This window comes from Meriones unguiculatus, chromosome 17 (genome assembly GCF_030254825.1).
Source record: "Meriones unguiculatus strain TT.TT164.6M chromosome 17, Bangor_MerUng_6.1, whole genome shotgun sequence".
Lineage (NCBI taxonomy): Eukaryota > Metazoa > Chordata > Mammalia > Rodentia > Muridae > Meriones > Meriones unguiculatus.
In genome coordinates, this window is record NC_083364.1 from 60,302,963 (window position 1) to 60,330,570 (window position 27,608).

General features: G+C 39.6%; 1 protein-coding gene and 1 long non-coding RNA gene across 3 annotated transcripts in view; one reads left to right on the top strand and one right to left on the bottom strand.

Annotated features, from left to right (window-relative positions):
- LOC132648582 (uncharacterized) overlaps positions 1-27,608 on the bottom strand; it is a 208,138-nt gene that overhangs the window by 62,274 nt on the left and 118,256 nt on the right. The gene's annotated exons all lie outside the window — the stretch shown is intronic.
- Positions 3,679-3,915, top strand: LOC110563458 (small ribosomal subunit protein uS14-like). The gene has a single exon (XM_060371005.1). It carries the CDS (start codon positions 3,709-3,711, stop codon positions 3,877-3,879), a length of 171 nt encoding a protein of 56 aa, XP_060226988.1. The 5' UTR covers positions 3,679-3,708; the 3' UTR covers positions 3,880-3,915.

Here is a 27,608-nt window from a genome sequence, read left to right on the forward strand (position 1 = left end):
AAACTAACGTCAAAGTGGATCAAGGACCTCAACATAAAACCAGATACCCTAAATCAATTGGGAAAAAAAAGTGGGGAACAGCCTAGAACTCATTGGCACAGGAGACAACTTGCTGAACAGAACACCAACAGCACAGGCTCTAAGAGCAACAATCAATAAATGGGACCTCATGAAACTGAAAAGTTTCTGTAAAGCAAAGGATACCGTCATCAAAACAAAACGACTGCCTACAGATTGGGAAAGAATCTTCACTAACCCTTTATCTGACAGAGGACTAATATCCAGTATATACAAAGAACTAAAGAAGCTGAAAAGCAGCAAACCAAAACACTCAGTTTTTTTTTAAACCAGGGTTCTTCCTTTTCATTCAAATAAAATGCACAGGAAAATCCTACAAGAATCCATCAGCAATGTGACAACCCCAAGACATAACACTCGCACCACTTCCTGCAACTCTTCCATGTCCATAATGAATGCTCCCATGGCACTGGCCTGACTTGGCTCCAACTATTTTGCTCTCTTGTAAGAGAGATTGTTGTGGCAGTGGTGGTGGTGGTGGTGTTTGTATGTGTCTTTCCCTCTGCCTGATCCAATCTTGCACTCAGTGTTCACATGGTTATTTCAATCTCATCCATGATGGTTTAGCTAACACACAGTCTCACTTCAAATGTCACTTCCCTAGAGGAGCAGTTCCTGATAGTTCTCCTTTCTTATTGCTCCTCAGTCTCAGCATCTCATATGTTTCTATCATCAGTCTTATCTAAATTACCTGTTTGTTGCATCTCCTTTGTCTGTTTGTGTATTATTTTCAAAGCATAGCACATTTGCTAGTAATACTAGACAGTCAATAAGTACCTGAATTAGTAAGCTCTGAAGAGAGATGGGGCTCATTCTGTTTTCCAGGATGCAGCATCCATTCAGCATGTACATCTTTTGCACAAAATCCTTGATATGCACGGCCAGGTAAGTTCTACTTATCTGCTTATCTACATCTTCTACTTCTATGATCAGCTCATAGAGGAAGAATAATAACGCTCAGTTGTCTAAGGAGAGTTTCTCTTCATACAGAGGCAGAAACAACCTTGTTTCGAGTTGAGAACTTGGTTACCTGATCTGTCTCAACCATTACCACCTATCTGGGTTTATGCTTCTAGAAGTGCCTCCATCCTCACTCTTGTGTCAAAAAAAGGAAAAAGAAAAATAGAAAAGGCACTTCCCAGGCTTCTCTGGAGTCTCTTCTTATGTGGTCCATGATAGCTGTGAAGGAGATGAGTCTCCTTTCTCAGTAGTGCTTTGTAAAGGCCCATTACTGGCATAGGAGGACAGTTGAAACAGATGAGACACGAATCAAATAATGCCATAAATCCATCCTCTGCATGTGTTGAAGCTTCCCTTGAAATAAGACTGCAGTAGGTCACGCCACATCCTGCCCAACCCTCTGGCAACGACTTCCCTGGGAAAAGACTCGCTTGTACAGTTCTCAGCTCCAGATAGTCAAGTGAGGAGATACATTTCCTCCTCCGCGTCAAAGTTAATTACACAGTTAGAACAGTTGACACAAACGACTATCTCTCCACCTCCACCGTATTAGAATTGTATCCTTGAACACATTGTTCAGCTGTGAATTTTGACGTATTCTTTTATTTGCTAGTTGGAAGAGTTGTTCATTTCTTCTGGTAAATTGCTGCCAATTGAAGATGCAAATTTCCATTTCCCTCTGTTTAAATGCAATATCAACAGCAGCCTTTCATGCAAATTGTTAAATCCTAGTGGCCTTCACAGAGTCTCCCAGATCTTTTTGAACATATTCCATCGAAGCCAACTGTATCAGATCTCAACAGCAAGCAAGGAATTTTTTCAGCTAATTAGAACTCTCAATAGAACACACTTAATTTGATGACTTTTTGAGGTTTAGTGCTGGCCATATAAGCTTGTTAATGTTATAGGCCTAGTTTAGATTAGCCATTTTATGCCTAGACCCCTGTGGTTGGCAAAACAACCTGACAATTTTTCACTAAATGTTTGATGAATAAATAAGTCACAAAATGTGAACTATCACAATGATTACCAGGTTCTAGTAGATAACATCGAATAGATATTCCAAATTAGACTTACAGAAAATGCTGAGATTTTAAGAACCAACTACTTCAACTATAATATTTTACAAGTGTAAAAAAATAAACCTTAGGTCTTAAGCATGGGAGTGATGGCCCTGCCCCTCACTGCCAAGTAGTCACATGGGTGTGAGAGAGAGACCTCCCCCTCCTACCTCCTGCAGCTGGTGGGAGAGGTAGCTCCATCCCTCACCAGCATCAGTTCTCAGAAGAATGAACCCCACACTTTGCCTGGACATCACTGTAGAGCTGGCCCTGGTGGTGTGGGTGTGGGTGAGGTGGCCCCTAGGTCATGAGCTAGAGAGAGCTGGCCCCATCCCTCACTGGCTGTGCAGTGTTAAGGCACAGGAGAGATGACTCCACACTTCCCTTGGGAAGCTTGGTGGAGCTGGCCCTGGAGGAGAAGGCATGGGTGAGTTGCCCAACCTCTTGCCCCCTGCAGCACAGGAGAGCTGGCACTATCTGTCTCCTGGACAAAGTCAGAGAACTTGCCCTGATGGCTGGGGTGCAGGACAGCTGGTGACAGAATGACTCAGTCACCACCAAGTCCCAGATCTAGGACTTTGAATTAGCACAAACCAATATGCCCCATCTATAAACTATCAGACTGCATGAAGCTTTAGTCCTACAGAACTAAAGCTATAGGCTCTCCAAGACACAGGGCAATGACAGGGTATCCAAGAGTTGTCCTGGTGAGGATTCAGTATTGTAGTGTAGCAGAAGCCAACGGCCTCAAACCAGACCAATATTTCATGGCAATGAACATTTGCAAGTAAAGCTGTTTGGACAGAAGCATACACCGTGACGTACTGCAGCTTCCATGGCAAGATGTTTTGATTTGTTTTGTTTTGCTTTGGGTGGGCTTTTAAATATTTCTTTAGTGGGGGAGGTTGCAAGGGTAGAGGGCAGAAATAGAGGGGCAGGGAGATGAGTATGATTAGGGTGCATGCCGTGAAATTCAAAAAGAATCAATAAAAACTTTCAAAAAATAAGACCCTAAAATATTAAAGAATTTGACTAAGTGACCACTCTTACTAACGACAATATCCTGGTCAAGAACCCATCAATTCTGCTGTTGTACTTTCCATCCTTGAGTACCAATATTTTTTTGTGTTCAAGATACTTAATATTGCCAAAAACAGTCCTAGTGAAAAGGTGGAAATGGAAAAAAGAACTCCATGAAATAGAAGAAACCTGATTAAATCAAGGACTATTCTCAGCATTAGATCTCCTATTATAAAGCATTCAAAGCCCTTAGTGTCATTAACCATGAAAGGTTTTCAGACATTATCCAACAACTAAGAAAGAATAACATATAGCAGTGCAAATACAACAATTGATATTAAAAAATTAATCTCTTCAATGATAACTTTGTGAGATAAAACATTTAATTTTCTATATGTGCCCCTACCCTAGACATAATCAAAAGAATAGTAATTCATGTCCTTGGTAGATTATATGTGTAACAAATCACAATAAAACTAACCATTTTATTTGTTCTTCCATGACTTTTGCATTATTAAATTTTAGGTTATTAGCATGACCTAAAAATGTTTTGTTTGGCCTTTTTCCTCCTTGGCTGTCTGAAGGCAAGATGGGTCACCAGCAGCTCTACTGGAGTCACCCGCGGAAGTTCGGCCAGGGTTCTCGCTCCTGCCGCGTCTGCTCCAACCACCACGGTCTGATCCGGCAATACGGGCTGAACATGTGCCGTCAGTGTTTCTGTCAGTACGCGAAGGACATTGGCTTCATTAAGTTGGACTGAGCAACCTTTAATGGATTATTCCAGGCTGTCTACCCCTGAAACCTCCAAAAAAAAAAAAAAAAGCTTTGTTTGTTGTTACTATTGCTTTTGTCATTTTAATAAATGTGATAGTTTGGGGCAGAGATTGCTATTGTTCACTGACAATTCATTTTTATCTCAAAGTACTCATGAGGATCCCCTGCCAGGCGACTATGAATGGAAGCAACATACTGCCTTTTCTAATAGAAGCATTCAGTTGGCCCGACTCGGGTTCCAATTTATTCTTTCGTGCCCCGGCAATTGCGGCTATGAAAGCTTTAAAATGTTGCCTTCACAGAGAGCGGCCTTATGTGTTTGCCGCTTACACATACTCAGTGGTTCTGCAGAGAGAAATTTTACAGAAAAACTTGTTCAACAAGCTGTGAATCAATGAGCAATCCCAGGCTCTTCCTTGTCTAGTACTTCTTACACATACCCTCTAGGCAATCATTGTCGATGTCTTAGATAATGGTAATCAACTTAGCAATCATCAGCTAAGAGATAAACAGGAAAAAAATAGACAGTTGCAGGAAAGACAAAATTTTTGAGCTTCAGCCATTGGATGTAACCAGGAAAGTGGCATGAGTTACCTCTGGCCATGCTTAACTTCAAGGGTATGCCTCCAGGTACCCTGATGTGGAGGCAAATTAGGTATCAGTGTCTGTAAAAAAGTATCATCAATAATTGTTTTTAAAAGAGAGCTTTAAATTTGCCTAAATTATTTTATTTTAAAATTGAAAAGTTATTAAAATTGAAGTTAAGTGTCAGTGTTAGTCAGAGGATGGAAACGGCACCAGTAACTTGAGTAGAGAAAACTTAATGCACTGAATTAATGCATGAAAGCTGATTAATGGCTAGAAAAATGGAAGGAATATGGAAAGAACAAGCAACCCGCAACTACAACTTCTTAGTGACAACATTTAAACAACAAACCCAGAGGATGACACCCTTATCAGGTGTGCGGGGGAAATTTTCTTTTTTTTTTTTTTTCAATGCAGTTTATTCAGGAACCTTGAACAATCCTCGGACCCTGGGGAAAGCCAGCCCACAGCTTAAATAGCCTCTGGGTAGCCAACCCAGGCGTGCCACAGGGGCAATGCATATAGGTCCACATACATGGAAGCAAGCCAGATCCTCAGCCTTAGCCAAATGTGGAATTGTTCGTGACAGAGAGCACTCACCATCGGGAAGGTGGAAGGCGGAAACCAGCTCCATCTTTAAGGCATAGCATTCCGCAGCTCTCTACAGTTCCCCATTTTTGTTTTAGATGCATCAGGCAAGAGTAGAAGTCTGATCTCTGATATTAGAAATAAATTGGGACTTTGTACTGATGTTCATTTAGGTGTCATCCACCCAAAGAGCATCAGACCCGTCCAATACCTTTTTCTCAGAGGCGGGACCTGGGGCATCAACCCGCATGCAATCAGACATGCTCTTCTCTGGGTCCAAAGCGGCTGACCCTGAGTGCAGTGCTTAGCCTCGCATCCTGAGCGTATCATTTTAGCTTTTTATGGTATCCAACCATGCTTGGGGAGAATGTCCTGCTTCAATGGCTGTAAAGGCCTGAATGATCATGGCTGCATCACACTGTTGTGAGACTCTAATCTTGCATATATACCACAGGCAAACCAAGGAGACCAACACCAGAAGGCCTGCTAACGCTCCCATGCCCGCCCATTCCTTCAGATGATTCATGGCTGCAGCAATCCATGGTGATAATCCTGTGGCTAGTCCTGAGTCCACTCTGGTAGAATTTACTGTGACAATGGCCACTCTCAGCTGCTCCATCGTAGTATCGAATTCTCCAGTCCAATTACCTAAAATATAGCTCGACAATTGTTTAGACAGATTTGCAGCACAGGAAAAATTCTCATGTTGTATGCTAGTGACACAAAGTCCAGCATACTTTCATTGAGCGATTTGCCATAGGGTATCAATTTGCTCCTGCAAGAGGTCAATCCTCTGATTGACCACCATCAAGCTTCCTTTTAGTTGAGCATTAATTCCTTTATGTACAACTAAGGCATGAGCTACATTGGCTAAATGATTATTCAGGGTCTGAGCAGTCTGCCCAGTATGACTCATGGCTAATGCCCTGGTGGTAGCTCCAACAGCCGCCAATGAGATGGTAGCAACAATGGTGGCTGTAGTTCCAAGATCCCTTTTCTGTCTGAAGAGAGTCATAGCATGAGGGGCATCAATGGGCACAGGCACCCAGTGAGGCATGCGAGTAACCAGGGCATACCTAAATTTACTAGCATTCCAGCATTAGGCAAAAAAGCAAGTATCATTACCACAATTACTTGGCTCTATCTGGCTAATAATGAATAAAAATGGGGGATATAGACAAACAGGTGTGGGCTTATAGGAAATATTATGAGAAGCCTTAACCCCTCGTTGGAACATCCTGAGTCAGTTCTAGAACTAGCAGTGGTGGTGTCCGAGGTCTGAGTAGGTTCAGGAGACCATTGCCCCCAGGGGCGAGACGTGCTCCATGCCAATTGACTAACTCCATGTTTTCCTCCAATTTTGAAAGTCATTTAAGGTTCTTAAATTATTTTTTCTCTTTTTTTTTTAAATTTTTCATCAATTACACTTTATTCATTCTGCATCCCCCCATAAGCCCCTCCCTCCTCCCCTCCCAATTTTCTGACGGTGGTATAGTGTGGCCCAGATTCTATTCTGGGTTACCAGCAGGCTACAGCTATTTCTCATTAGGCTATCTCTTTGGGGACATAGCATAATAAAGACCCTATGCATCTGAAACAGAGGCACACCACAGGAGGAAAATACCCACTGCACCAGAAGCAGAAGGAAGTCTTCTCTGCTAGCTCTTAAAGGACCCCTCCAGATCCCCACTTCAGCTTTCCCCTTCCAGCTTGCCCTCCAACTCCCCCTCAGCTCTCCTATTTATAAATCTTAATATAGTGTCAGCCAGAGAAGAAAACTTCTTCTCTGAGAAGTTCCTTTGTTCTCAGAGAACAAAGGAAAAGAAAAAAATAGATTTTGAGCTAAGAAACACTGAATATATCAGCATACATAAGGAATGCCAATAAAGCTGATAGAGAAACCACAAATGTATGGTTTTTCCAACTCATTTGTACACTCTCCCCTCCATGAAGAAATAAAAGCCATCAACGTCCTTCAAATACCACACACACACACACACACACACACACACACACATATATATATCCTGGAATGGTAGATAACAACATTCTTAATATTTTCAAGGAAATCTATAGCTTCATAAGATTAAGCACAGTTGAGAACTGGACAAGTGTGTTAAAAAGCACCTTTTTTTCTGTATCAATTACTTCACATTCTCTAGAGAAGGCCTACAAAAACAATCCTGAACAACAACGAAAAAATTAAATGAATTTCTCTGAGGAGGGAGGTTGGCAAAAACAGGGATGTCTCTAGCAAAATTCAGAAGGAATAAAATTTAAAAAGTTCAGATTCGGCAGACAAACGTTTAGGCCAAGTGCCGCCTCCAGTGTTCTGAACTTGCAGCTGGCTTTGGATACCTGTCCCTGGGTTTTGTATAATTTTTCCAGTGGTATGATTCCACAAGTACAAAATTAGAAATATATTTATTATTTTCTTTGGAAGATTGTTTTTTTTTTTACATATAATAAAACTGAGCCACTTTTAAGACCAGCATGCACCACAGGCAAAAAAATCAGACCACAGAATTTTAGAAAGGGCTTATTATTTTTTAATGAAATTGAAATTTCTCTCAAATAAGAATACCTTTCTATTGTGTGACAGGCTGTTGTTTCAGACAAATCCCTGGAGGGGTCAGCAAGTACAGAACACACCCTCTACCCCGAAGCTGAACACACTTCACTGTGGAATGCCTTCAAAGTGAATAAGATTTTACATTGCAGAGGGCCACCACACATGACATTCTATAGGACAATCAACAATTTTATCAAAAAAAAAATCACTCCTGTTCATTTTCATAAAACACACAAAAACATGTTTAGAATTATTAGTTAGGCATGTCTGTGTACAGAATCCTGCTTAACAAAGAGGGTTTTTTTTTTTTCTTGTTCTGCCAAGCAAGGCATTTTCGCTCAGTTGGGCGGAGGTTGTATTTTAATTTGTCTTTTACAGGAAGACCCCACTTTCCTATGTAACTCATTTCTGAAAAGAGTTTGAAAGTCAAACACCTAAAAAAAATTACCAGCACAAAGCTGTAAGATGTATGAGCTACATTCCAGTACTCAATACTTCCCCTCCAGCAGAGTTTGCTAAATGGGTGAGGGATTGCTAGGCCCCGATATGTTGTTTATTGAAGTTATAAGTGAGGGTGAGGATGACGTGATAGTGGCATAGGGGTCCTCTGTGAGCCTGGAATTTCCAGGTTTTGAAAGTGAGAGTAGATAAAAATCAGGGCAAGTGAGATTATTGCGTTAACAAAGTGAGAGACTGTGAAACGCTGAATAGCAATGAGCAGAGTATTTAGTTATGAAAGTCAGAGAAAGAAAAGTATCTTCATAGGTCACATGTGAAAACAATGTCTCTTAATTAAGAGTCACATCCTCACAAACACTTGTCAAACATATTAAACACTTCCAAGGTAGCTGTCTTATATCTTACATGAGTTCACACTGTTTCACAGTGGACCGATCTTCTGGATAAGAATTAAAGGTATTCTGCAGGGCAGAGGCTTTCAGAGGCCCTCTGTGGTAGGTTCCTAGGTTGTTTCCTGTTTTCTTCTTCTGGCTTTCAGAGGCCCTCTGTAGAAGGTTCCTAGGTTGTTTCCTGTTTTCTTCTTCTTCTGATGTCCATCCTCTTTGCCTTTCAGGATGGGGATTGAACATTTTAGTTAGGGTCCTCTCTCTTGCTTAGTTTCTTTAGATGCACAGATTTTAGTGGGTTTGTCCTATGTTGTATGTCTATATGAGTATATACCGTGTGTGTCTTTTTGCTTTTGGAACAACTCACTCAGGATGATCCTTTCCAAGTCCCACCATTTACCTGCAAATTTCATGATTTCCTTATTTTTCATTGCTGAGTAATATTCCATTGTATAGATGTACCACAATTTCTGCATCCATTCTTCAGTTGAGGGGCATCTGGGTTGCTTCCAGCTTCTGGCTATTACAAATAAAGCTGCTACAAACATGGTTGAGCAAATGTCCTTTTTGTGTACTTGAGCCTCTTTTGGATATAGATGCTGAGCCTGATGGCCAACTGTCGGGCAGAGTGAATGGAATTTTATGTAAGAAGTGGGAAATAGTAAGAGCTGGAGAGGACAGGGTCTCCACAAGCAGAGCAACAGAACAAGAAAATTTGAACACAGGGAACTTCCCAAAGACTCATACTCCAACCAAGGACTATTCATGGAGATAACCTAGAACCCCTGCACAGATGTAGTCCATGGCAGTTCAGAGTCCAATTGGGTTACATAGTAATGTGAAGAAGGACTGCCTCTGACATAATCTGATTGGCCTGCTCTTTGATCACCTCCCCCTGAGGGGGGAGCAGCCTTACCAGGCCACAGTAGAGGACAATGCAGCCACTTTTGATGGGAACTGATAGACTAAGATCAGAAAGGAGAGGAGAACCTCCCCTATCAGTGGACTTGGGGAGGGGCATGCATGCAGAAAGGGGAGGGAGGGTGGGATCCGGAGGGGAGGAGGGAGGGGCTTATGGGGGGATACAAAAATGAATAAAGTGTAATTAATAAAAAATTTAGAAAAAAATAAATAAATAAATAATTTTAAAAACTAATTAAAGGTATTATTAGCCAGTTTTAAAAGGATGGTAAATAAAATAACACATTTGTGGTTTTGTCAAGATATCTTTAATATCTGAGGGAAGCATTATGATCTCATTGTGTTGAAAAGCTACCATTTGTCAACACTGAAAAGTCATGGCAAGATTTGTGCTCTCCTTGGAATAGGATCATTGTCAGTGTCTTTGTATGGCCTTGTTTTGAATTAATTCAGTCAACTTTAGGGTAATTTGGCACAGTGTTATAAAAAAATCTTCCTCTGAGATAAACATTCTATCTTAAAACTCCTCCTTATGACACAGAATGTTGGAAAGGGAGGTGAAAATTTCCATTCTGTAGAGAGTCTCAGTAAGCTGGGGACCAAAACAATTCAAGCATATCAGGAAGTCCCTAAAATCTGCCAGATTTATTGGGCCACCACAAGTGCAAGGACTGCTGACAGGCACTCTCAGACAAGCTACCCAAGAGAGACAGTCAAGTTGACCAAGCTGTATGGAAGAAAGATTCTCCAAACCATCTAGAAGTTGAACAGTAAGCTCCAGGTATACAGCCTTCCTGAGCCATCATCTATGTTCTCACTGAGTTATTTATACTCCTGTAAGTAATGTATCACCCATATTCCTGTTACTAACTACAGTAACATTGGTTCCCCAAGCTAGATTTCAGTAGTGTCCTTATTTTGGTATGTCCTGGGTTCCCTATCTGAGGTGGGTGAAATTTTGCTTATATCTCCCCAGGAATTGTGTCACATAGCACACAATTTTACTGACTGTAAATCTAGCATACAGTGTGCTAGTGTGGTCTTATGATTCTAATCCAGTCTGCTGTGGGCTCATTGTGCCCTGATACTGAATCACACTTCATTGGTAGATGTTGTTTACAAAGTGCAATTTCCTTGAAAGTTATGAATTCACAGACATTCCCAGCAGGTGGTGACAGCTGATGGCAAAATGTGAGAATTTTTAATAGGACTCAAGGATTCAATCTGACAGTTTTTAATGTCCCAAGGTATCCGTGTGATATGTGTAGGGCTTTGGGCTCTCTGACACTCTGAGGGCTGGGTGCAGGAGTGACGCTACCGACAGAGCTATGTACTGATGGATGAATGATCATGAATAATCAAGGCTGTGAGTAACGAGAGTCTTGGTAATAACGTGAATGTAGCAGAGTCGAGGAAACTATCTGCCATACTCTAGAACATCGGTGTTGAGGATGGCGGGTACGGCAAACATGTGTGAACAGAGAGCATGGCTAAGAGAGTACACAGACAGGACTGGGTTAGTGGGTGATGGTTCAAGGAAACAGGGCCTGGGCAACATCATGAGCAAAGCCAAAATATTCCCATCAAGAAAGAGGCTGATATTTTAAAAGGAAAAACTATTCCATACTGAGCCTCGGGGATGACTAGTTGCCTGCAGTCACTCATTGCTGGAATCCTGAGAAGCATTTTTTTTTAAGACAATGACAGTGCCGCCAAAGAACTGGGGATGAGGAGCAGGGGTCTACCTACAACTCTGAGGACCTGGCCAGCAGAGAAGAACAGGAAGAAGTGATCAGACATGCCCTGCTGTGGTATCCTTCCATGAGAACCTTCTGAGTCTTCCCTTCAGCGTCAGTTTCTCATATATGGAAAGCAACTGTATACAAGGGACACAATGGAACAGAGCTAGGACTCAAATTCCAACTTTGCCACGAGCCAGTACTGTGACCCTGGTTGCTATGTGCCTCTGTGGTTCTGTCATTAATAAAATCAAAAGGGTGGGGGCATAGAACAAGCATTTTTGTGGAGTCAGAGCAGCACAGTATAGAGCATTGATTCTAAGAGCCACCTGCCACTAGCAGGATTAGTAATAGAGAGTGTGTGTTTTCCCTTCGTTTCCAACACTTCCAGTAACATCATTTTACATAAAAGTAAGAAAACTTTTATTCATGTTTCATGTGTGTTACAACAATCACTCATATCCTTTGTTTCATTGGTACTTTTGTCATATGCAAGAAAATCATCCAATACCAATGAGTCAAGACATCAAATTACAACATAAGAGTGTCTTTTAGTTTGTCTTGCTCTAAGACTTTTATAATTTAATTCATGCCATGTGTAATCACAATGAAATCTTTCATGCATTACTCTTTCTTGAAAGATATAGTTGTCTTGTGCAAGTGCTGAACAATATTCCATTACCAATATGAACATTTACCAACTCTTAATGATACAATAACATGGAAAATTCTTGATGTGGTCTTTGTCAATTAACTTTTATACACGTCTAATTAATTTTTAGATCATATCAATGAATTCATTATTAAACATTTCAAGTATATCCAAAGAATGAGATAAAAGAAATCATGATTCTTGGAAAATGCCTTTCTACATGTGAGGCTATCAAGAAATTTTCATTATGATATGCTTTTTATGTTGTTTTATTTTTATTTTTTTACAACATGCTTTTGTTTAAAAAGTTTAAAAGGCCATTTCTGTGGGTCTCTGTAAAAACTATGTGTAGTTGCGTTACGTTGTGCAAGACTTGGAGCATGTGTTTAATTACAGCAACTTGGTAAACCAAAACCATTGTAATTATAGGAAGCAGAGTATACCTGTAACCCTAGGTTAGCTGTGATTGACAAGAGTGCCAGCACACACAAATGCACAGCAAATGCCAGATGAGAGGGAGTGGGACCTTAGGTCTCAAATTAAGACCATTTTCCATGAGAGGGGAAACAATGACTAGTCACACTAAGGTCAAAAGCTATAGAACTTTTCTCTGTGGTTTTCTGCTTTCTCCAGCTGAAATCAGATAGGAGCATAGTGTTAAGAAGCTGAAACGCCAAACAATTGCCCTTTCTATGAAAGTATTACATGGTTGTTAGGAGAATTAAAACCTGGATAAAAGACTTCAGGAATTTTGACCTATACTAGAGCCTTGAAATTGTGAAAAAAAAATCTGATTTAGGTACATAACCTACTTTGAGTAAGACAAGTTAGCTAATTCAACATAAGCAGGAAAACATCTTAACTATATTAATCAGCATTTAATAACAACTTATGATTAATGAACATGGAATGATTATAGCTTGTTTTTTTTTCTTCTCAACTTTGTTAACTCTTTAGATATTGTGTGTGCTTTATTTTGAATATACATATTTATTAGCGAATGAGTAGAAATTAAAATTCATATTAATTTTAGGCTTAGAAAGAACCCCCTAAGGGAACAAGGACTATTTCTGACAGGAACTCAATGGCAGGCTCTTTGACCTCCCCACCCCCCAAGGGAGGAGCAATCCTGTTAGGCCACAGAGGAGGACTTTGCAGCCAGTCCTGAAGATACCTGATAAAACAGGGTCAGATGAAAGGGGAGGAGGTCCTCCCCAATCAGTGGACTTGGAAAGGGGCACGGAGGAGATGAAGGAGGAAGGGTGGGATTGGGAGGGAATGAGGGAGCAGGATACAGCTGGGATACAGAGTTAACAAAATGTAACTAATAACAAAAAGAAAAAAAGAAAAAATAATGCCTATAAAATTTTATAATAAAAAAAAAAGAAAGAAAGAACCCCTTAACTAACTACACCTGTAGGAATTCCCAGTTTTTCAACTCAAATTCTACCCTCTGTGTCTGACAGGACATGCCTCTAGCTTATTGTCTCTGCAGGCCCCAAACTTTGAAGAATTGGCACAGGCAATAGCAGTTTGTAGCGCATAGGCTGAGGCAGCCTATACCTGTCAGATGAGGAAGAAAACTGAGAATCCTAACTCCTGATACAGTAGGAAAAGCAAATGTGCCCACATCAATAACAAATTGGGATTTTCCCAGCCTTCTGTGTTTCTAACAGGACCTCTTAGCCCTAGTTGAGAACTGAAATCCTCTGAGAAGCTTTAAAAGGCATGTAAGATGTAAGAGTTGGGGGATCAGGAGGAATGTTGTGAAGTGCTGTCCTCTGGATGTGACGTGGCTCCTGCACACATGAACTCTCAGAAGCTGTGGTTACCTACACAGGACCAACCCGAAACCAAGGCAGCTAAAATCCGGTATGAATGGGATCAGTAAACCAAAGGCTCCACCTTTTAGCTGAGCTTCCATTGGCAGACGCTAAGGGACAAAGAGTCACTCTTATTCAGGAGTGTAGCTGCTGGTAGGCTGCATATGTCCCTATGAATGTCCCCACATGCATGTGCACAGAGTCTGCATTAATTACACCCACTCGGATAAAAACTAATTAATTTTTAAGGTTATGAGGTTTTATCATGAGAGCAGGGACTAGATGTTAATGAGGCTTTTTTTCAGTCATAAAGAAGACCATAACGCACAGGTTGTACATACAACAATACAAAGGAAGACAATGAGAAAGAAGCTTACCATCATGATGGTGACCATCATGATGTACAGCTTAAACAAAGAGCAAGATACTGTCTTAAATGTGATCATTTGACCTTATGGATGAACTGTTTGTCTCATTGACTAAATAAAATTTAATTTTTTAATTAAATTATAGATTTATTAACTTATTTTGTGTGTGCACTGTGACGCATACATGAGCATCAGAACACTGTCACTGCTCTAGAGGTGGTGGAACCTGAGAGAATGGAGCTGATAAGTGAGATGGACTAAAGTTTCAGGCAACAGCCAAATTTATTCAAAGCACCAGACAATTTATGCTTTGAGGGTTAAGAAAAAGGTCACATGAGGAAAGTTCCCATGAGTTCAGGCTGTAAGCATTCTGAATATAGCAACAGCAATGAGTAATCTGTAGCAACCCTACTCCTATTTGCTACACCTGGGAGGAGCATGAAAACACACTCCAAGAACAATCCCATGTTTTGAAGAAACTGAGGTCACATGACTCTTATCCTATTTTCTTGGCTTGTTCTCACAAGCACTGAAAATTCTGCTTTCACAACTCTCTTCCTGGGCCGTATTCTGACAGAAGACATGTGGGAGTCCGTTTCTGCCCTCCACCATGTGTGTAATAAGAAGCAGACTCAGAGCTTTAGACCTGTAAGCAGATACCTGTACCTGAAGAGCTCTCTCACCAGTATTTATTAGCCAATGAAGGATCTCTCTCTTCTGTTACCACTTCAAATGCTTTTAAAATTAAAATCAAAAGCAGACTTTCCAGGCGTTAAGAAGTACTTTCGCCCAAAAGTATATACTTGTGTCACTTCCTTGTCTAAAATACCAAAGAAGTTGTAATGGCCCTTTGGTGTGGAAATATAATTATGTGATTGCATATCCATTGACTTAGAGATATTCCTCCTCCAAAGCTCTCATTATCTAGTTACAAAGAATTTAAGAAGTGGGTAAGCTTCATCTGAATTAGAAGCACACATCCAGTTTCCTTATGATTTAATTGTTCCTGAACATTTGGGACTATAAACTTTTGTGGCCTTGGAATTGCTACAAGTAATTACTATACTACAATTACTAATCTACAAGTAATAGGGTCAACTGAGCTTGAAGCCAGGAATTAAGGTCAGGTTGCTCCTCTAACTTCTCATTAAACTATACTTGACTCTTGTCTTTTGAAATAATTGTGTGAAGGATGTCAGTGCTGTGAATTTAGACATGAGTAAGAGGTCCTTGTGAAGGTATCCCTGTAGTTTTCCTGTTATGTAATGGGTGAGGGATTGCAGGAAAGCTAAGCCAATCAGTGCCAAAAGCTCCAGGAAGTGATGATCATTTTTTTTTCTTCAAGATCTGCAGAAGAGTAGGTGGTTGAGACCGAATGGGCCATCTGTGTGAGATGCACAAAAAGAGTTCACAGGCAGATTTACACGTCAAGTCTACAAACCACAGAACATGACTCTACCACTCCTCTATCTTGTTTCTCGGAATGTGACACGTATCTTACCTGTGCATTAAATACATAGTTTAGCTTGTATTCCAAGTCCCATCTTTAGGCACACAGAAAATGTCTTCAACAGAGCACTGGCTAGAGTTACCCCAGCCTTCAAGAAATCTATAATTTCATTGCAGAAGCAACACATTCATGCCCTTACCAACATTTAAAACACCACCAATACACCACCCAGGGCAGCTTTTTTTTTTTTTCAATGCAGTTTATTCAGGAACATTGAACAATCCTCGGACCCCGGGGAAAGCCAGCCCACAGCTTAAATAGCCTCTGGTAGCCAACCCAGGCGTGCCACGGGGGCAATGCAGATAGTTCCACATACATGGAAGCAAGCCAGATCCTCGGCCTTAGGCAAATGTGGAGTTGTTCGTGACAGAGAGCACTCACCATCGGGAAGGTGGAAGGCAGAAACCAGCTCCATCTTTAAGGCATAGCATTCCGCAGCTCTCTACAGTTCCCCCTTTTTGTTTTAGACGCATCAGGCAAGAGTAGAAGTCTGATCTCTGATATTAGAAATAAATTGGGACTTTGTACAGATGTTCATTTAGGTGTCATCCACCCAAAGAGCATCAGACCCGTCCAATACCTTTTTCTCAGAGGCGGGACCTGGGGCATCAACCCGCATGCAATCAGACATGCTCTTCTCTGGGTCCAAAGCGGCTGACCCTGAGTGCAGTGCTTAGCCTCGCATCCTGAGCGTATCATTTTAGCTTTTTATGGTATCCAACCATGCTTGGGGAGAATGTCCTGCTTCAATGGCTGTAAAGGCCTGAATGATCATGGCTGCATCACACTGTTGTGAGACTCTAATCTTGCATATATACCACAGGCAAACCAAGGAGGCCAACACCAGAAGGCCTGCTAACACTCCCATGCACCCAGGGCAGCTTTTTAATTTGGTTCCTATAGAGATCAGGAAACCCCGGAGGCTGAGAGCTGCCATAGAAGGTGGAAGATTATAAGCTAGGCCTTTTAAAGTGTGTAAGATCTGAATAGCAAAAATTATTTGGACCATGGGTGTCAGTGGGAGAATGAGGAACATAACAGTAAGACCAGTGTATGAAGAGCCAAGTTCATGAGGTGAAGCAGTGTAATGTGAAGTGTAGTATAGAGGCTATCTGGTCCCGCTTGCTTATCAGGCTTCTGGGTGAGAACCAGAGAAGGCTGAGAAAGACATTTTAAAAGTGTGAGGGGGGAAGAGAAAGGAAGATTTACTCCATGATATTAACTCCCCAGTTCTTGAATTTAGATCCAAATGCCCACTGCTTCCCGCAACACACATAAAACTCGGAATTAGTCTACCATGTGTCTGTCATTAGTCTAACATATATCCTTACCCCAAATTCCATTCCTTCTTTCCCAGCATTCAACAATATATTCTGGAGTTTCTGGTGAAGAAAATTCTTTTATAGTCTGTAACAGGTACTCCCTTTCTTTCCCTTTTCTTTACATACTCCCTCTGTATGTAAAAGCTACAAATGCTGCACCATCCTCATGTCTCCTTCATAGGTATTAAGGTTGGGAGGAGAAGCTGATATTGCACAATGGTTTCCTAGAACCATTACTCTTATGCAATTCACTCTCTAGTTAAAGAAAAAAAATAGATAATATATAGAGAGATCTTAGTTCTAAGGCTTGTATTATTAGTCAATTAAACATATCCCCAGTATATCTGTGATTTCTGTCATCAAATCACCTGCCCATGTCCACCATCATTCACTGAAAATATTGTCTGCAACTTCTCTCCTATTCTAATTCCTGCCATTATCCAGGTCCAGTTCAGTGTCCTCTAAATTTCCTGCTTAAAAAAAAAAAATGTCTTAGTATTCTCATTGCTTTTTGTTCTAAGCATGGCCTATAAATCCCAGTAGGAGAGGTGTACCTCTAAAGCTAGGAAGTAACCATTCTCTGAGGATGCTATAAATACCCCAGCCTCCGCTCAGTTCCTAGACTGTTCCATTCTCATTCCCAGCTCAGTGCTTTGCAGATACTGAGCTCTCTTGTGAGAACACCAAGACTCTTGTCTTCATATGATCCCACCCACTTCTTTTCAGAACTCAAATTCTAATTTCTTCATCAACTTTTAGTCTGAATCAACTTCTCATTGCCACGGTAAACACACCCAAACTCACCAGGAACAGAGATTCTCAAATGGAAAACACTGTTGTACCCATTGGAATATCTGATAATGTCTATTAACCCTTCTGTTTGTCAACGCTGATAAGAGCTACTAGTATGTAATGGATGGGCCATGCGCATAGGCAAGGGATGCTGCTCAATGTTCTACGTTGGACAAGACAGCCCCCCTCCAAAAAGAATTATCTTACACTGAATGTCAATGCTGAAGTTCAGAAACCCTACATAGGGTCCGCGTTGTGTCCTGCACATTTTTGTTATAACATTCATTACATTTGTATTGCTTAATGTCTGTCTTTCATGCCTATCTTGATTGTCAGAAAATCATGAGTAAATACCAACTAAAACATGGTAGTGACCAGTGCTCACTTAAGGGCAGAAAGAAGATGAAAATTAAACAGAAAAGATTCAATAATGATAAAGTTTAAAATGTAAGTGGAAATTGTAAAAATAAGAGAAAACAAATATTTAAAGAAATAAGCATAAAGGATATGAATAATGCAAGTAACAGAAGGTATTAAAAAAAAACCTAGAGACTAAGGCAGTCTAAAATGGAACTAATAGAAAGACACACATGATATATACTCACACATAAGTGGATATTAGCAATATAATAATTCTGATAGACCTGATACGCTAGGGTCAGGTGGAAGGGCAGGAGGTCCTTCCCTATCAGTGGACTGGGGAGGGGGCCTGGGAAGAAATGAGGGAGGGAAAGAGGGTGGGGTTGGAGGGGATGAAGGCGGGGACCAGAGCAGGGATACAAATTGAATAAATTGTAATAAATGATAATTTAAAAAGAAACTTTTAAATTTTAACTGCATTATCTATGATTCTTTCACGTGAAAAACTGATTCAACTTAAGAGTAAAGACATATTCAGAACAAAATATTAAGTGCCCAATAATGAGAGCAACTGATGGAGTGTCAGTCTCAGAAAAGACCCTGTGCCCAGACATATTTGGTCCTTGTGGAGCTCCTATCCTTTCCATGTCATATTAACTCCTCTTCTGCCGAAGGTTTGGTTATGAGTCTTAGTATCTGTTTTGAAGCACTGATAGCTAGAGTCTTTCAGTGGACTTGGAAAGGGGCAGGGAGAAGATGAGGGAGAGAGGAGATGATGAGGGAGGAGGGAGGGTTTGGGAGGGAATAAGGGAGTGGGATACAGTTGGGATACAGAGTTAATAAAATGTAACTAATAATAAAAAATTTAATTTAATTTAAAAAAACAAAAAAATGAGAGCAACTGAAAAATAATTCATTTTTACCAATAATTTAAGAGAAAGTAAATGCTGCAATACAAAATATAGACTGAGCTTTCTGAGAGTCATTGCACAAAGAAAATATAATGTGATTAGTCTTCAACTTTGACAGACTCCTAACCACTCACCATGCAGTTTTTCTCAGAGTTATTATGTTATTAATATTTTTTAATTTTGTGCTTTTATTAGAAAAGACAAATTTTCCTGGAACTGAACACTAAAGAGACTATATCCAAATTATTCTTAGGAAGGATTAACTTTCCATAGTAGTGCAAACATTTTCAGAAGCAAGTTTGTAGAGGTCTCTGAACATCTTGCAACACCCTCTTTATTGTGCCCATGCTCAGCGGGGAGATCGTCACTGCAAAGCTATTTTAAAATATGGCACTGATTCTCAGCTATCTGAGGGGCCGCTGGTAGGAAAGCTGTCAAACCATGTGTGTGCCCTCTGCTCTGTCCCCCCACCTGATGAACTCACAGAACCAGTGACATAGCTGATTTTGGGTCAGGGAATGATCAGCAGATTCTGTTGGGAAATTAAAAGAAGGATGGAAGTTGGGGAGGAGAGATTTAATGCTATGTGGAGGTAGCAGTGCAGAGAACTTTCTTTCCATTGGTTTATATAATTCCAAACAACTATCTTCTTAATACTTGATATTCTTTTCAATATCTTCTTAAGGTCATTTCTCTAATTTGTCCCTAGCTCTTAAATGACAATGACTGTACTCTAATGGCTATTATTGATAAGTTTTTGTCTCATTTGTCAACTTTTCCAAATGCTAGTTTTTGAGGAGATGTGGTCTCAGGAAAAATTTAAATCCTACAGGTAGAATCATAATTAAAATGAAATTCTAGGTAAAGTATACTATAACAGAAAACAAGTTCCATGGAATAGTTCTAAACCCTTAACATTTCGTAGCACAATTAAATCAATATTTGCTAAGAGCCATCAATAATGGCTTTCATCATTGACCAAATGATAAAACATTACAGTAACCCTTGAAAACAACCTAAAATCATTTCTTACCATTGACTACAGTGGGTTTGTGATAAAGATTTTCCCCTTAAATGAACTAAAATTAAACTAATCTGGCTTAATAATCTGAGTATTGGCTGGCACACTGCTGACATTTAAAAAGAATGCAACTGTTAAATATCATGTGCAATTTCTCAAATCACCAGTTTGAGAGATGGTTTGCATCATGTCCTGAGCTGGACAATTTTGAAAAAAACAAAGCATTTTTTCTTCATAACTAGAGCAGCTAATAAAATTCTAGGCCAGTAGAGATTATTGTCTCTCATTGGTTAAATACAAGATTTTTTTTTCTGGAGGATTAAGAGGAAGGGTTGAGAGTGGGTGAATTTGGAACATGTGGAGGTGGGGGTATAGAGAATTCTTTTTCCACCAGTTTGTGTTGTTCTAAGCAGATATTTTCTTATTGAATTCAGATGTTATTTTTCTAATTTGCCTCTGGATTTTTAATGACATTTACTCTAAATACGACATTTAATAGCTCTGTGAAAATAATAAAACTGAACAGAAGGGAAGTATTTAGTAAGAAAAAGTTGGGTTAAAATTTATTTTCCTAGTCCCCTCCTTCTCTTTTCCCTTTTGTGTTTTGCCATTGACAATAATTCCAGTGTCTTAACAGTGAGAGCCCTGGGAATGAGTCAAAATATAAATTATCTATATTTATTTGTGTAACTGCTGGAGAAAAGACAACATCCCATTTGAAGTTCATTATTAATTGAGATTAGATCTAAACCTCTGCAGTTAAACAGACTTTTGAGGGCTATTCTGGCTTCCAAAATCAGCTTGGCAAATTTATGGTACTATTGTTTGAAAGTAGAGAATTAATTTATGGAAACATTCTAGTCTAACCCCTGGGATGGATTTACATAGGCTTGTGTCCTGATTCCTCATTGGTGGGCAACAAAAACACTGAGCCTCGAAAATTAGGCACTATGGCTTATAGCCTGACTTAGTACTCAAAGTTAGCGATATAATAATTCTGATAGACCTGATACGCTATGATTATATCCTGACTTAGTACTCAAAGTTCCTGTATTCAGTACAAACTAAGGCATGTTCTCTGTGTCCACTATTTACCTAGCTTATGACAGCTGCCCTCTGCTAGGCTTAACTGTGAGGATCCTGATCCCAAGCCATTGCTCTTTAACTATAAACTGTATCATCCAGTTTTCTCCCTCTAGTAAAATCCCTGAGCTTGAATGCACTGACCAGTCATTGAATACCTCCATCCTTGAATTGTTCCACCATTGTGCTGATATCTATGAACCATTTTAGAACATGATCTCTAGGTTCATAGTCATACTTGTATCTTGTTTCACATGCTCCCTTGGCATGTGAGAAAGGCTCATCATTTGTGAAGGAAAAGAACAGTGGAAAGAAATTTTTAAAAAGAGAGAGAGAAAGAAAGAAAGAAAGAAAGAAAGAAAGAAAGAAGAAAGGAGAAGAGGAAGATGAAAGAAAAACATAAGATTCTAAAAGAAAAGCAATCTAAATAATTATTTGTTAAAATGAATTTAGATGTGATATTAAAGTGAAACAAGTAACAAATCTCAAAAACCTTAAAGAGCATTCATATTAAAAAAAAAAAAGAAAAGAAAACATACTCCAACTAAGGATCATTCATGGAGATAACCTAGAACCCCTCCATAGATGTAGCCCACGACAGCTCAGTCTCCAAGTGGGTTCCCTAGTAAGGGGAACAGGGGCTGTCTCTGACATGAACTCAGTGGCTGGCTTTTTGATCACCTCTCTCTGAGAGAGGCAGGGAGCAGTCTTACCAGGCCACAGAGGAAAACTATGAAAGGAAGTCCTGGTGAGACCTTGCTACGGTCAGATGGATTAAGAGGAGATCCTCCCCTATCAATGGACTAGAGAAGGGGCATGGGAGGAGATGAGGGAGGAAGAGAGGGCAGGGTTGGGAGGGGACAAGGGTAGGGGCTACAGTTGGGATACAAAGTGAATAAATCATAATAAATAAAAAATTAAAAAAAAAAACAGTTAAAGCAAAGGATAAATTATTTAAGGTGAAAATGTCTTCTTATACAGTTGTAATAAAAACTTGCAGGCTCAGAAAGCCACCTCAGTGCTCCTGAACTTAGCTTGTATTCAGCATCCTACAGGAAATGTTCTGAACCATGGAACTCTTGCTCCTCAGTCATACCTGCTGGCAACAAGGTCTTCAAAGATTTCTAGATTTATGGAAATCATAAACTGACCTAATAAGGAAGTAAATATGTACTGCAAAGTTAAATTTCAGATCAGTGGAACTACCCTTGAGAAATTCTCAACTTGAAAATTATGTTTTCTGACTTTATCATGCTCATTTTCCCTGGGTTTCATACTTACCCTTCCCACATGGTCTGAGAGAAAGAGCCTACCTCCACTAATATAAAATAAGGTTGCCTCATTCCCTTCAAATTGCAACTTTTCATCTCCACAAATTCCTTTTCCGTGCATTTAAATCTGTATGAACACCCAAGTATTGTCAAGCTTTCTCTCCTTGCAAACCTTCTCCTTCTGGCTTCAGTCTCAGGTCTCCCACACAGAGATACAGGCAGCTCAGAACTATTGTTCCCACTGCCAACCCACTCAGATCTCTAAACCGGTTCATTTTTACAAGCTATTCTTTATAGTGTCAGATTTCTTCTCAAATATATAAACCATGAATACCATCCTTCCAAACAAGTCCAAATAAGTTCATCTGAGTAATCCCTTGCATATTTGACTATTCTTTTCTACTGTAACTTTTAACAATAACAGATACAGTTACAAAACAAAGCTTTGGGCTTTGTTTGCCTCTTCTGCACTTGGATAGTTGAACATTATTCCTCTTTTCCTTTATTAGCTCCACAGGTGATGTTCAGATCTGTTTCTCTCCCTGCATTGCTCCTGTGTATTCTGTATCTCTGGTGTCATCCTCTTATCCAGCCTTTGATGAATAGACATAGAGCTGGGTGGGGATACAGGAATGAAGAGAGGACAGAAAGAAAGTTATGAAGTGACATATAATAAATGAAAAGAATAGTTGATTGCTGAGAATTTTGTTTCAAATGAATGTACCTTTGATAATATCCCTTGTTTTATTTTAAATGCTATATAAAACTATAAAATGTTACACAATTTGACTAGTTTCCATTAATTTCAGGGTCTGCGTTTTAAAAGATGAGCTGCTCTTCTGAGTGTGTTCATTCTGAGTTGTTCTAGATTAACCTAAACATAAAATAAAACAAAGCAGTCAGTTTCTTTTCCTTTCAATAGACATCATTATTCCTCCACTATTTCCATTTTTACTCTGCACACCTTAGTTGGGACTTCAGCTATTGATTTAATGATGCCAATGTCTAGTTCTTCAACATCCCTTTTTCCTATCTACCTCCCAGACAACCTTGGATGCAGGAATCATTTTTTTTTCTTAAAGAGAGATGTACCACATTTGCCCCATTTTAATAATTAAATTATCTATTTCCATTTCTAAGACAATATTACTCCAAATCAATTTCATTTATAATTTTAAGGAACAATATTTTAGATGAAAGAGGGTGTCTTAAAGCATTTGATTAAATCTTTCAAAAGAAGCTTATAGATAAAGTGAAGAAATGCAAACAAGATATTGGCAGGGCTAGTGGGATTTGTGCCTGACTGCAAAGATAATGTGCCCCAGGGCTCGCATTTGGCCTTGTCTTACTCCACATGTTTATCAGTGTTCCAAGGAAGACAAAAGCATGCTTATAAGCTCTTTAGAAGACGGACATTTTGAAGATCAACATCAACATTACAGGAATTCAAAACATTCTCTCTGCACTTGAAGATATGACATGAAGTTTTATGAGAATGGAGTAAACAGTACTTAGTATAAAAATAAAATGGTTGTGCAAGTTCAGAAAAGAAAGAGCAGCAGCTCTTGAAAAAACATAAAGGATTTCAGTTGACCTTGGGCTTAACTTAGGTTGATAACAACCCTAGATAATTGAATATGAGGCTAGTCTAATAAAATGAACACAGAAGACACAAAAATTAAATGAAGAGATGATTCCTAGTCTTGTCTTACCATAATGAAAGAGAACAGAAGTTAGTTCCACACCTACCAGCAAGGGGAAAATGCCAGTCTCCTGGAAACGATCACTCACTTTTATCTCTACCCTAGTTTCTGGTTTTCCTAGGTTCAAGACATTTTGCTTGCATAAATAAATGAACAGGGACTAGTGGTGCAGCTCAGTAGGTACAGTGCTTACCTAACATGCCAAAACCCTGGGCACAATACCCAGCATTTCATAAAAAATAGACGAAATGGCCTGAAGTTATGTTGATATCCATTGGCTGTGCTACCACTGGGGGTCATATTAATGTGAATGGCCTACACTGCCATTTGAAGTCATGGTGATGTCCAGATCCATGCTGATGCAGCAGCCATGTCTGGGTCTGTGCTCTTACTGTAGCAGGGGTCTATGTTGATGTCAATGGCCTGTGTTACCATCAAGGGCCATGAGGATGTCCATGGTCTGTGTTGCAGCCTGAACCCATGTTCATGTCCACAGGCAGTGGTGCAGCCCAAAGCCATGTTGATGTGAGTGAGCACTGCCTTCTGAGGCCATGTGGTTGTCTGTGGTCTATACTGCCACTGGAGAGCATGCTGAGGTCAGTGACATGTGCTGATGCCAGGGATCTTGTGGATGTCTGTGGGACTCAGTTTTCTTTCAGGGACTGAACATTATCATGAGTTTGATAATGCTCTAATGGGCAACAAAAATTGGAAACTTGGACATGGTTTCTCTTTCTTTCTTTCTTCCTTCCTTCCTTCCTTCCTTCCTTCCTTCCTTCCTTTCTTTCTTTCTTTCTTTCTTTCTTTCTTTCTTTCTTTCTTTCTTTCTTTCTGTTTGGAGGGAGGTCCCAACACTCAGAAAGGCAGACTGGGAGGACTGGGAAGTGCTCTGGGTTCATGATGTGAAATTCCCAAATAATCAATAAAAATATTCTTTTTTAAAAAGACATAATGCAATCTAAAAAAATACATTCCTGCAATTCAAGGTCATTCTTAAACATGACAAGTTCCAGGACAACCTGGAATAAACAAGACCCTCAAAAATATATAAAAAAAAGAAAACAATGCTTCAGTGGCAGATAGAAAATTGTGTCATAGGAAACACAAGTTGTGAATATTTAATTATTTTATAAAATTGTATATATGACAAATATTTGGGCAGAATAAAGAGATGTTGGACATTCTAAAAGATTAAAATAAGGTAAATACAGTTGACATGTTGAAGGAAAGAACTGTCAATTAAGAGAATACAAAAGAAAAAAAAGCAATGCACTGGTCTGTTTACTTTGTCCCATGAGATTTCAGAGTAATTGAAGCAAACAAAGGCTATTTTTTTTCTTTTCAGAGTCCTGCAGAGACTAATACAAATACAGTAAACCATAGAGCCTTGATGATCGGCTCCTGACCTGCATCAGAATGGTCATGTGGCTCTGGCTTCCACATCCTTCCACCAAGGGTAAAAGTTTTAACTTTCCACTCTGAAGAAAATTGCTAAAAGCTCTCATTAAAATGAGGACCAGGTTGTACAGGACCATCTTTTCTAAAAACGTTTGTCACCAGTAACAATATAAGATGCAGGATAAAATTCAAAAACAAAACAAAACAAAAAAAATTTAGATTTTTCAAGTAGTATGGGGAAAATGACTTTGAGCCAACTGTCCTCTAAGGTGTGTCTTGAAAAGTGATGCTGGCTGCAAAAAAAAAAAAAAAAAAACCTTGGTTTTGCAGATTTTTGTGAACACTATAGAACAGAGCTTTCTTAAAGGGAAACATAAATAATCAGACATGCTTGTCTTATCAATAATCATCAGAAGTGACAAGTGAAGCTTTTGAACTCATGTACAAATTCCAACCATTGAGCAATGATTGCTGAAAATACCAGGATAAGAACTTCTAAAACCAAACCTAAGTTGATCAAGGAAAGACACCGTAATAAGTCAACAGTTTCTGACGGTTTACTGTGAGTTTACTGTGGCTGTTCTCAACTTGTGGGATGCTGGTGAGAAATAAAACCAGCACAACTTCCAGACACAGAAAAACAGTTGCCAACTAGCCTCCACCTAGTTTCTAAAATGACGAATAAAACTCCTAAGGAAATATTTGACCTCCATCTACTCTCCCTTAAACACTTCTTCTCTTGCCACTTCTATCACTCCTAGCTGTGGACTGGTATCTGACTACCACCAACCCACTGGAGGTCGTTGGGAGTGGACTTTACATTCCCAAGGTTTCCCACAACCTTGGGAATACATGTGTCATAGAAGTCCCATCACTCCTGTTATCTAAGGTGAGAGCTACACACAGCAAGAGGGACGTCACTTAAGATAGTATATATTACTCATCTTTAAAGGCCGTGTTACCACTTTAAAGCAAGCATGGGAACAATGATAACCCCAAAATGCTTTTGATGGCTGTACTTTACCCATGTATAAGCTATGAACCAAGATAAGAAAGTCCTTGTTCTGGTTTGGTTTGGTTTGGTTTGGTTTGGTTTGGTTTGGTTTGGTTTGGTTTGGTTTAGTTTTCTTTGCCATAAAGTGATCCCAATATGTATTGGGCTCTTGGTAATTTTTCCAACAACAGACATTGCTTAGGTTGTTGTCAAGAGAGATACAATAGAACTCTAAGTTAACTCCTTGACATTACTTCCTGAAAATCACTTCTGTGAAATATATTTTGCTCTGTTTATTGGATTTATTTATTTCTAAAAGAAAAAAATTAAATGTATTATTTAAAATGTTTTTAATAATTTGAGTATGAATTTATTATAAATACACATATATTCTTTTATATTATTATTTTTTATTAATTACAATTTATTCACTTCGTATCCCAGCTGTAGCTCCCTCCCTCATCCCCTCCCTCTCTCTTCTACTCCCTTCCCCCTCCTCCCCAACACTCACTGATAGAGGCGGTCCTCCTCCCCTTCCATCTGACTCTAGCCTATCAGGTCTCATCAGGACTGGCTGCATTATCTTCCTCTCTACTCAGGAGGAAGTGATCAAAGAGCCAGCCTCTGAGCTCATTTCAGAGACAGTCCCTGTTCCCATTACTAGGGAACACACTTGGACACTGAGCTACCATGGGCTACATCTGTGCAAGGGTTCTAGGTTATCTCCATGCATGGTCCTTGGTTGGAGCATCAGTCTCAGAAAAGACCCCTGTACCCAGATTTTTTAGTTCTTGTAGAGCTAGACCCAGAAATAAACCCACACACCTATGGATACTTGATTTTTTACAAAGAAGCAAAAATCATATAATAGAAAAAAAGATAACATCTTCAACAAATGGTGCTGGTCTAACTGGATGTCTACATGTAGAAGAACAATGCAGCCAGTCCTGATGAGACCTGATAAGATAGGATCAGATGGAAGGGGAGGAGGATCTCCTCTATCAGTGGATTTCGAGAGGGGCATGGGAGGAGATGAGGGAGGGAGAGTGGGATTGGAGGGAATGAGAGAGGGGGCTACAGCTGGGATACAAAGTGAACAAACTGTAATTAATATAAAAAAATTAATAAATAAATAAAAAGAAAAATGCAAATAGATAAATGCAAATTTATCACCCTGCACAAAACTAAATTCTAAGTGGATCAAAGACCTCAACATAAAACCAGACACACTAAACCAGTTAGAAGAAAAAGTGGTGA

Bases quoted from the DNA above. Each gene is read 5' to 3' on its own strand.
- LOC110563458 (XM_060371005.1), top strand. From the start codon at position 3,709: ATGGGTCACCAGCAGCTCTACTGGAGTCACCCGCGGAAGTTCGGCCAG.